We start from the raw sequence: 12,174 nt of genomic DNA on the forward strand, positions 1-12,174 counted from the left end.
TGTAGAACAGATTAGGAAAACAAGGTTGAACAGTATCTGTTTTTCATTACATTCCAGAGGTTATAGAGAGGGCGTGGATGGAGCACAGAGCTTGATAGTGATAACATCAAACCAATATATACAGTCACGAGTTTGAATGTTGGTACACATCAAGGTTGCCTTTTACCCAGGGATGAGTCCAGACTTTTTCAGCTTTGGAGGCCCTAATGGGGCACTGACTGACCTGTGCAGGGGTGACTGGAATTAACTGTGCATGTGCATGCATGGGTCTTGGTGGCATCGATTTACTTTCTGGAGTGCTGGTTTAGTTCAGTTGGTAGAACAGATGTCCTATGTACAAAGGCTGCGATCCTCGTCCCACTGGTCGCAAGTTTGATGCTGTGGCATTCTTCACTGTCTTGCTACATTTCCAAGCTGTTCAATAAATAAAAGCAAAAAGCCCAAATGATGATGATGTTAAAAAGAAAAAAAACCCACTATTTTCTTTTTATTTAAAATTAACCCCTCAAAGAGAGCTTTGAGTAAAGTTCCTCAATTTTTTATTAGTTTTTCCGTTTATCAATTTGATGGTTGCACACGGTTGTGTGTAGCATGCATGTTTTGCATATTTAACAAGCAAAGCCTTGAATGTGGTCACAGTGGTCAAATATCTCAGCTGCTACTTACTTTGGGTGTCGCAACGATCTGACACACACACACACACACACACACACACACACACACACACACACACACACACACACACACACACACACACAGAGACAGCTGGTACACGCAGGTCAGATGTATTGACAAATGCAACACGCTTAGGTTCAAGTGTATTGACCGAAAAGCAGGTGCACGAGTCAATGCACGCTGCTGCTACCGATGCACATGACCACTGAAGTGTACTCACCATGGATGGATCACAGCCGGTGAAGCAGTTGGCAAAACTTAAAAAAAAAAGATGGACATGTTGCTCATGGCCAAAAATCAAAGTCAAAGGAATAATGTAAAAAAGAAACAAAGGGAGAAGGATTAGGGAAATGTAAAACACAGCAATACAGGGCAGGAAATGGAGACAAAAACACAGGAATGAATCAGGGACAGAGAGGTGGCAGGGAGAGAAGATGAATAGAGATTGGTGTCAGTAAGAGGTGATGTATGGACAAGAGAATGATGAGAGTGACTCGGCTTCTCTCTCGGCTCCAGTAGTAATGTCCTGTTCTTAAACATCACTCATATTTAATGGAGCAAAGCTACAAGAGAAGAGAGTGAAAAGGAGGGTACAGAAATGTGCATGCACAAAGTCACACTCGCACTCCACATTGACATACGCAGACAACTCGACACAACACAGACTTTGCACACTTGCATGCAGTGCTCAAAGCTGGCAAGGACTAAAAGAGAGCCCACACGCATGCACTCTGGTTCTCTGACACCAATAGGGTTCACTGTGTGTGAAAGTGAGTTGAGGCTCAAGGGCTTTCAGACTAAGAGCTCGCCTCTGCTTTGAAAACGGTAGAGATAAAGATAAAGCGAGAAAACAAAAGTTTAAAGATTTGGGGGCACTGGTGTGGATCCTTGTTTTCTTACAATGTCTTGGCTACGCTTGCATCAACATTTACCAAGCAAAACAAATGTTGAAAAAAGAAAAAAACAGAACAACAGGTGTGCAATGATTGTGAGTAGAACTTAAAGATGAAGAGTTAGACACTTATTACAGACATACATTGTACTTCAGCTTCACCTCCCACAGGCTTCATACTCAGGATAAACATATACAGCTGACTTTTTCAAAGCAACAGTTAATTCAATGTTTGGAAGTCCTGTGTCAACTCTCCAGAGTTTTGCACTTTATTTGACACTATAAAGTACGTGTCTTCTGAATCAATCTTTATATCCGCCCCCTCTAGGTTCAAGCCTCAACGACGGCCAGTGGCACTCAATACGTGTTGTCGCCAAGGACAACTTTGCCATGTTGACGACAGACGGCGAAGAAGCTTCTGCTGTGAGCTCCACTTCACCTCTCAGCATCACCACGGGAGGAACCTATCACTTGGGAGGTATGGGTCACCCCAGCACCCTTCACTTCATTCTGCATTCGCTGACATCCCATCAAATTCCTGTCAAGTGCCCATCAAAGGCATCCGAGTGTATCATGGTCAGTACGCCCGTGGAGGTCAAATAAGATGGCGTTGGGAAATAGCATTTTTGTCAGTCAAACCTTCCTGCTTCATAAACCTATCAAAGAAATCACACACCTTCAGTCTTCTTGCTTTTTTGTGTATTGTCTTGGCTTGATTAGTGTAAGGGTTTTAAACAAATGTCCCTAATGCTAAATCTATAAAACAGACTGGATGATAGAAGACGACGTAACCCCATTGGTGGTCCGACAGAGAACACTGAGACTTTGTGTAAACTGTAGAACAGACAAGTTTAATAATCTCTGTCATCAACATACGTCACAAATTCCTTCCAGGTTTAGATTCCTCTATACATGGTGTGGAGAATCCCATTACCATTACCTCTTTGAATGTCAAGCATCTATTTAGAACATATTCTCATTACACCGCTAACCGAGTCAGTACATTTTTTGCTTTTGTTTTTTTTTGAGACATTACCCATGATGTACGTTTCTTCAAGTATGGTCATAGCTCCTCAGAATAGAATGTCTACTGACATCAAGATCATTTCTACAGAGAGTACCAAGTTTGGTTTGTATTTTTTTGTATCTTAAAAAAAAAAATTCGACAAGTGTGCTACTGTGAAAATAAGTTCAGGGAAGTTATGAACTTGCAGCTGAGGTCTTTAAATAATGTGTCATAAATTGACACATTATTTCTCTCACCATAAATCTAAATCCCAGTAGCTAAAGTTCAGGAAGTAACTCTCGAAGCAAAATAACGGAGACACAACTAGACCACAAGATACACACTACCATACACAGGGGAACACACACACGCGTACATAAACCAGACACACTCAGCAGGGCATAATCTGTCTGAATTAAGAAGACACTAGGTTGATAATGCCAGCCATTGCTCTCCCTCTGCTGGAAAATGGTCCGTAGAAAGTGAGCATGTGTGTGTATGTGTGTATGGGCACCTGTATAAAAATGACTGAGAGAGATAGTCTGGCCTCTGATTGCACCATTTGGGCCCTCTGTCTATCAGAGAACAATATCCCTCATCAGGCTCATCCGTTTCCCCAGGCCAGTTAACACAAACACAGATGACTGACAGCAAAAAATGAAAAAATCATTCAATAGCTTTACAGGATCCACACATCCCTTTAAGTTATGGAAAAGTTTGTGAAGCCTTTAGAGTCCTATTTTATTCAGTAAGGAAGCCGTCCAAAGCTTTTACATTTTAATAGTATTTTAACTTTTAAGGGTCAGCATATTAAAGATCAATCTGGGGTTTCTCTGGATTCTTGAATCTTTGCTCCAATAGATTAATTTAGATATATAACACTTCATCTTTTAGAATCCCCTTTCCTCTTTCACCTAAATGTTTTAGTTTGTTTTCCTCTTCTCTTCCCCTTCACCCTCTAGTCTCCCTTTGATCCAATTGTTGATTTATTGCGTTTGGTAAACTGAGTTTCGATCAATAGTGGCTGGAAGGAGAGGATCTCTGTAATGTCTTTACCCCTCGCAGAAGATAGACAGGCTGAGATTTTGAGAAAGGGAGACATGAACTGGAAAGAGAGATGAAAAATGTTGGCGTTTCAATGCTCTCCTCATTTTTCTTCATATTGTTTTCCACTTTTGGCTTCAGAAAGCAGAAATGTCTTTATAAAGACGTTACAGTGAACGGAACTATGAACCATCTTCCACCGTGTGGAGACTGACTCTGGAACGTTTCAGGACCTCGACACTCTAGATTTGTCAATTAAAAACAAAAAGGCCTGAGTTGATGTCGGAGCTGAGATGGTGGAAGGGTACCAATGCGACATATACTTCAGAGTTTTATAAATGAAAGATAGTCTTGTGTATGTTTTCATGTTGTGGTTGAGTTAGTCTTTGGGCAACACAATTAACCCAAGTTGCTCTCACTGCTTTCGTCTGCAGCGAAAAAAGTGTACGAGTGGATTAGTTAATACTGGAGGACACTTTACAAAGTAGCCTCAGCCATCAGTGTGTGCATATAGTGTCAACAGGTGTGTGTGACATGTGTGACATAATGTATACACATAGTCACATGTTTATTCTTACAATGATTTAGAGAGCAGGTTTTTGCGGAAGTTTTCTCCCCCTGCTGAGAGTGGCAGTATGTGGGCTGAAGCAGCTGTGACTTGAGTTCTACATGTTATTTTGAAACAACATTAAGAATTCGGAGTAGCTGAGAGTGTGGTGGTAAACAAAAGTTTGATGGCTTCAGGCGATTGGAAACAGCTGATTATTATTGTGGCAAGCAGTGGAAATAATACTTTGGCCAACACTTTCTAAAATTCATTGAGATTTGGTGGAGGTGTGTGAATATATATATATATATTTTCTGGTCAGTCTTAAGTTATGTAACCTGTTTTTTTCCCCTCCTTGCACTGACTTCCCAATAACACTCATGGCGGTCTCCAGCCATCTGCATATATTTGTGTGTTGGGTTTTTGTGTGTTGTGGCCACGTTTTCTTCGGGAAAAATCAGAATAACAATCCACTTAAGTTAAAAGTCACACATAATTTGCACCACATTCCATATAGTGTCTAATTTCTGTGACAGCAGAAACAGAATAAGAGAGTCATATAGAGAGACAGAAAAACATAGTTTAGCCTTTGACTTGCCCTCATTTCCTCTCTGTGATTGAAAGAGAAGTAAGGCCGCTCACATCAAGCTGTCTAAAAGCCCAGTATTCCATCAGCACGTTTTATCTGAATGAGACTCAACTGTCAATGTGCCACAATGAGGCCAAACCCCTCAGTATCATGAACAATCCATGTTCTTTTATATACAAAACAAGGTTTCAGGTAATTTCTAATTAAGTCTTCCGGGTAGCCATCTGCTTCAAATCTCACAGCTTCAGGGCATCAATCTGCTGTTTTCATTGGCAGCAGTTGTTGAGCAGTGACCACACGCTGAACCTGATGCACTGTGCAAAACAACACACTTTTACTGCCAATAAATGAGTCTGCAGCTAAATCATGCCTATTATGATCCACTCATAAGTGGATGGTGGTGGTGTTACCATGTAAGCCTTCTTTTATTTTGCAAGTTGGATGCTTATTGTCTGTCTGTCTGTCTGTCTGTCTGTCTGTCTGTCTGTCTGTCTGTCTGTCTGTCTGTCTGTCTGTCTGTCTGTCTGTCTGTCTGTCTGTCTGTCTGTCTGTCTGTCTGTCTGTCTGTCTGTCTGTCTGTCTGTCTGTCTGTCTTAGCTCATTTCCTTATTTTTTAAAAACTGTACAGGGGATTGAGTTCTTCATTTTGTCATTTATTTTATTAGACTTAAGGCTGTCTGTAAATTGGGGCCTCAGCTCCACCAGTTTGCACTTTTTCCTACACTGATTAAAAGTAAACCGGTAGCATCTGCAATATGGTGACTGCCATTGTTAGACCTCCTAAAGCCTTGTTTAGTAAAAAACATTTTAAAGTTAAGGAAATATATGTTTCATATGGTGACTGGACGTCCTACAGAAGCAAGGCCATTAGTGACAGGTCTATTTCTGCAGAGTTATTTTTAATGCAATTTACAGCTGCCACCTTGGTCAAACAAATCAGACCAGAAGTGTTTTTATATATAATTGTCATTGGGAAATATTGACAGTGTGAACATGTTGATTGTTAAAAGACAACAGGATGAGAATCTTAGTCAGAAAACATTGAATAGGGCAAGATCACAAAGGAGGAAAGACATGCCTCTGTGTCGACTGAGTTTTGTAAAATGAATGCAAACTCAGTTACTCACTTTGCCATTTTCACCTGACCTATGACCAAATGTTCTTTTTTTGTCCAAACATAACCAAACTGCATCTGTTGAACTGTATGCTCTTAATTATTGCACAGACAACTCTACTTTACCTGTTGTATTTTTTAAGTCTATTTTGAATAGTCCTGAATGCTGACTTGACCCTGAGCTCCTTACATGCCAAGTACTGAAGTTGCACTTTGACAGTCAGTCCATCAATAGCTACAGTAAGGGCCACGTAGAGGTTCCAGGTTTGACAAGCTGGTAGTGAAAACATGTACACAGACATGTATAGAGAAGTCTCAGAGAAAAGAGTGATGCACTCTGTCTGTTTCTATGTTCTTCAATTAGTGTTTTTTCCACTGTGGCCTAATGTAAATCAAGCATTTACTCATTAAAGTAAATTAAGACCAATTAAAATTATATTGAAGCTTGACGGCTCCACAATTGCACGGTCCTACATACTACATACATTATGTTAACATATTTGCATACACATTTAATAAAAGCTCATGGTTTGAATTGGCATCGATTAATGAAAGTGTGATAAAGACAAGAGGCTCAATGAGCTGGTTAAGTATCTAAGCTAAGTATCCTATTTAGGCATTAAAATCCACACACATCCACAAGTCCTCCTCATGTGAGACTTTCAGTCCATGGTAAATCAGTTAAAGGAATGTGCGCATGGGTAAGAAAGCAGCGACTCTAACCTTTGATTTGACCTGAATTTTATACTTGAACAGATTTTTAATGAGCGCCCGGCAGAGGACCGTGTCTCTACCAACTGTCAGACATGGAAACCAAATACTGGTCAGCTTGTCTTGCCGTCCTACTTCAGATAAAATAAGATTGTAAAATATGCAACTTAAATACCTTCCAGTGAATCTATTCGTCTAAAAATCATGCACATCTATTCATATTTATCTTCTTTATCCCGGGTCGACCCCTCTCATCTCTATCCCTCATCATTTTTGTATCTTCTTTTAGGTGCTGCTTCTTGAAGCCAACGCCTATTTTATGGCTGCTGGTTCCTCACTTCTGATGGTGTGCTTTTAGAAATGAGACAGTGACTGACACCAAACATCCACAGATTACATTTCTAAATTACAAGGCAGACAGATGGACAACATGGACCGGGCCATAAAGTCATACTACTTAACTTTGCTTGACCAGGGGACAGACAGATGGGGTACACAAGTAAAATCTCTAACTTCTTACTAATTTGAAATCTCCTCTGAGTTGCTCAAAAGATTGTGACATCATTTCTCTGGTTGCAATTTGCCAAATGTCATGCTCCCGCACAATTTTTTTTAAAGCATGGGTAAATGACAGCCCTATAATATTAGAAAGTATTTTATTTTCATTACAATACACAGAAGACAACCTTGATGACCGTTTTAAAATCTGCATCTCCAGTTAAACACAATTCTCCCCTTAGAATCATAAAGTGTCCTGGTAAGAATGCATTTTTTATGAATATCTCAACAAAATGTAATACATTTTCACTTCTTTATGTGATAGAGATCACAACATGCAATTAATAAGATATTTCTGCGGTGTTTATGAAATGGTAATCATATGGTGCATTATGTAATCACTCACCAGAAAACACATTTTGTAATAACCACTGTGATAAAAATGAGTGATATTTTTTCCACTTATTTCAAAAGCTATTGTTTAGTGAGTGGTCCTTATGATTGTAATATATAGCAAGCTCCCAGCTGGCTTCTACACACTGTCACCTTCTCTTTATCATCTGAGAGCCTGTGATGAATTTGAGATGAGGCTGACACCCACATTTATCAAAGAGCAACCTTAGCTGTTCGTCCATGAGCATAATACATTTTCTGAAAGCAAAGTGCATACTGTACCAGCTACAGTATGTGCATCGTTACCACAGCAAGTGGGTCTTGTCCTTGACACTAGTATTTGTGTTAACCCTTTGCTGAACATTTCACCTTTTTTTCCCCCAAAAATAGGGACATTCTTCAGGGATCATTTGGTTCGGAATAAGTCTAAATACTGGTTTGTCACCAGTTTTTGTCTTTTTTTTTAATATATAATTAAAAAATAATAATTTGAAAGAGAATTTTGGCTGATTTCCAGTACATATACTGTCTCATGAATGTATGTAAAAAAAAAAAATGCAAAAGAGAGGCCGCTGGTCTTCACGTGTGTTTTTGAGGTTACAAACGATTGTAGCTGCCGTTCCAGATCTCGAGGGGTTATGGGAGCTTAATTGAACCATCACAGTATTGTTGCATTCAGAAAATATGTTGTGGTCAGACATTCTCAGCTGGGATTGAAGGTGTTGTTGTGTGTAATAGTTGGAGGATGAACAGATGTATGAACACAGCTCTGCTTTGTTTGCCAAGTGTCTGTCAATTTCAGACTCTGCTTCATTAATCTTGGTGTGTATCTCTTCTGTTTGTCACTGCAGATGCGTTACAGCTGTCTGAGCAATGCAATGATCTTTTTTGTGGAAAGCAGAATAAAAATGGCTTTATCATGAAGAAATGAACATGTTTATTGGGAGAATACTGGTCATTGGTGGGCAGGTGTTTGATTATCATTTCAAGTTTCTAAAAGCGTTTAAGATTTTGGGATTGATATTTTTTTTTTTCATGGCTTAGTTTTAATATACAAACAGCACAACAGTTACCCATAACTTCCTCGAGATACATGCTTGTCAGCTCCTCCATAGTCCCTCGTCCATCAACACCAACAGTCTGCGTTATCAGAGCGCAGCACGGCGCCACACCGCCAGCTGAGTCCCGAGACCAAAGAGTTCCCGCAGTAATTACACACGACAACATCAGATAATATGATGTATGTAGTCTCAAACCTTATAAATCACTCATATTCAACAACAACAAATACATTTTCATTGTTCCCCCTCTTTAAATTGAGTTTTTTTATTCTAAAAATGTTTTCTATTCTTTCCGTGTCAGACTCCTGCCCCACTTGATCTGCTCTCTGGTAAATTGATGGTCCAGTTTGGCATATATACAGGAGAGCGCTCTGGACTGCTGGAGCTGAGATTCAAGGCAGTGGAGCAAGTGAACGCAAAAGTACAAAAAAAGTACAACCCTTACTATCTGCCGCAACAGAGCGGAGAACACACATTTGGTGGACTTTAGCAGTCAACCACCCCTAAAGGATGCAGCTATTAACAACCACCAAACACTCAATCTGTGAGTGGATATTAAAAATGTCAACTCCAGTGAAACACCAGCGGCAGTTGATGTTGACTGTCACCCAAGAAGTGTAGGACAGTAATAAGGTGTTTGCTAGCACTAAGGACATGTCATTTAGCATTCACAGATTTAGGACCATTAGTGGCATCCCATTGCAACTCTTCAACCTCAGAAGTTATCGCTCCTGCTTCCACCTTTGATTCTGGCAACTTTAACAAACACGGCTGTTATTTTTTGAAAATCTTTTAACAACCAGATTAATGTTTTACTTCTGGGTATGAACATTTGTTTTTGCTCAAATTATAATATTATATAAGTTTAAAAAAAGAAACAAAACAGTAAAACGTGTGCGCATGCATTTGATTTACGACTAATGTAAGGATTTCCTGATTCTGCTACTCATGCAATACAGTATTTGAATACTTTGTTAAAATACCAAGATAACTTTTCACAGTGTGAATTAAAGTGATAACAAGGGGTCTGCAACTTTCTTCATGGTGATAAAGTGGGTTTAGTGAAAAACAACTTATTCAGTAGAATTCTATTGCACGCAAACTGGCTCCAGAGAAAAGACTGGTAGACAGTCTATAAAAAGGTGAAACCCAAACACATTGAATATTTTGGGTAAACTTCCAGCTGGGGATTCAGATAGAGCACCCAACCCCCCGTTACCTTCATCTAGCCACCCATCGGTCCATGCATTGCTCAGTTTGCTCTGCCAAGCTGTCAGGATGGCTACGTTTCTTTTTGCATTCAGATGCGATCCACAGGACACAAACTGCAGCCAACCAGCTGTAGTCTTCTCCTTTCCCATCTTTCCAATCTCTCTCTCTCTCATGTCTCTGTCTGCACCCAAAGACAGCAGGAGGAGAGGCAGATGGTAGGGATGACGGGAGAAACTTCTGGGACAGGAAATGAGAATCTGGAAGATGTGAAAAAGAGGATGAATCCGACAGACATTTTATTTTTTTACTTGCTGACATGCCATCCAGCTACCTGCCTACATACACACACACACACACACACACACACAATTTGCATCTACCCTCCATGATAAGCCTTTTTGACGCATTGACCTCGAGGCTGACAGGCATGCAGGAGAGTATGACAGCTTATAACATCACGATGATGGAGATGTCATTGAGCAACCATGTTTTATGAGTGACCTGTGTGTTTGTGGCTAAGATTGAATATTGGGTGCTCCTTTTCTATCAGTGACTCTCCATACAGTATGTGCTGTAGGAATACTTACATGTGTATGTACACATAATTTATGCATATCTGGAGATTTGTAGAATTCATACATGCATACCGTGTGTCCATGTACCTTTACTCTGTAACACCCACTGTTACACAGGCTTATCCTAGCCATGTCCCGATATCAGTCAAGGCTTTGTGCTACCTCTGGATGGCCCATTGACTCTTGTATCTCATAAAGGTTCTGTGTATAGTAAAGCCTATTATGTCCTGTAGTCTATTTCAGCCTCAGCACAGATTTAGAGGCCCAGTCGTCCTAACAGTTTTCAGCACGGATAGAAGGTACTGTCAATTGTCAGATTGTGTCGGGTGGGAAGCACCCATGGTCAGTGACAGGACTTGAACTGGTGACCCTCTGGTTTCCAATCTGAGTATTTACAGACTGAACTGCTGCCCAAAATGCATCTGATTTCAGCTGTCTTGTTGTTTATTTAACATTCTTTCCAGGAAGTGTCCAGTTTGTAATCGATTCATACAAATCCACCCACACATCTTTGCTTTCTTGGTTATCTAGGAAACACCAGTAAACATGTTGATCTCTTAAGGTGATTTACAATGAGGTATTAGTCTACCTTTCACATATCACTGTTTCGATATCGGTGCAGCACCTGCAATTCCAACTAGCAGCAAGAGATAACTTCTCTTGGAATGTTTGTCCCAGTCCTTCACAATCGGTTTTGAATGTGTTAAATCAATTGTAAAAAAAAAAAAAAAACAAAGCCTGCGGAATCCAGAAGGAACTGATGAAAGTAAAAACTAAATAAAGTATTCTTTAATTTAAAGTCTAGTTATGTATCTATTCTGTTTGTTCCAGGGTATTTCCTCCAGACGCCATTCCCACCCTCCCGGCGTTCTTTCCAGGGCTGCATGCAAGCGATCCTGGTGGACGACCAACCAGCTGATCTGCACGCTGTAGAGAAGGGCACCATGGGAGCCTTTGAGAATGTCAGCCTGGACATGTGTGCAATCATAGACAGGTACGAGTGATTATTCCCGCTTGCACTCATAATCACACAGTCACTGAACAATAATAAAAATACACTCATCAGTCATCGAGCAAAGAGCTTAAACAACGTGTCATCAATCAAATGGGTTTAAATGAGTGATAAGCAGAGCCTTTGTATTTGTATCTAGAGATGTGAGTGTCAGGCCTTTGATGTCTGTGTGTAACTGCAGTTTGTGTGTGGGACAGTTTTCTGTCTGCTTATGAGAGCAGTGCAATATTTGTATTTAAATTAAAATAAATGAGTAGGTTTTAATGTTGGAGAAAACAGTATGTTCTTGACCAAGATTCTGCACAGCAATGGCAAGTTTATTTATATAGCACATTATTACAACAAGGCAATTCAAAGTGCTTCACACAAGACATCAAAAAACATAATAAAAGTAAATAAAAGACATTTTAGAAATCACTAAATATTAAGACTTAAAATAATTGTTAAAATACAAATAATTCAAATAAATAAATTGAAGTAAGAAGATTAAAAAAAAGTTAAAAGATACAGTGCAGAGTGAAGGATTAAAATCTTTATTAAAATAGTTTAGTTAAAAGCAGCTGTAAACAGGTGAGTCTTTTACTTGGATTTAAAAGAGCTGAGAAGTTCAGCTGACCTGCAGTTTTCTGGGAGTTTGTTCCAGATATACAGAGCATAGAAACTCAATGCTGCTTCACCATGTTTGGTTCCGACTCTGACGAAAAACAGCAGACCTGTACCGGACAGGCTGAGCGGTCTGGACGGTTTGTAGTTAATCCGGAGGTCTCGTATTCTGGCACTAAACCATTAAGCGCTTTAAAAACCAGCAGCAGGATTTTAAAATGTATTCTCTGACAGACTTGCAG

At 39.8% G+C, this 12,174-nt stretch overlaps 1 protein-coding gene across 1 annotated transcript in view; it reads left to right on the forward strand.

The window, feature by feature from the left end:
• LOC306835014 (contactin-associated protein-like 2) overlaps positions 1-12,174 on the forward strand; it is a 229,126-nt gene that overhangs the window by 138,121 nt on the left and 78,831 nt on the right. Inside the window, exons 10-11 of the mRNA XM_079361385.1 lie at positions 1,896-2,045; positions 11,149-11,311. Of these exons, the coding sequence (XP_079217511.1) occupies positions 1,896-2,045; positions 11,149-11,311 (313 nt within the window). The remainder of the gene's footprint in view (positions 1-1,895; positions 2,046-11,148; positions 11,312-12,174) is intronic.

The sequence above is a fragment of the Symphodus melops genome, assembly GCF_947650265.1.
Source record: "Symphodus melops genome assembly, chromosome: 14".
Lineage (NCBI taxonomy): Eukaryota > Metazoa > Chordata > Actinopteri > Labriformes > Labridae > Symphodus > Symphodus melops.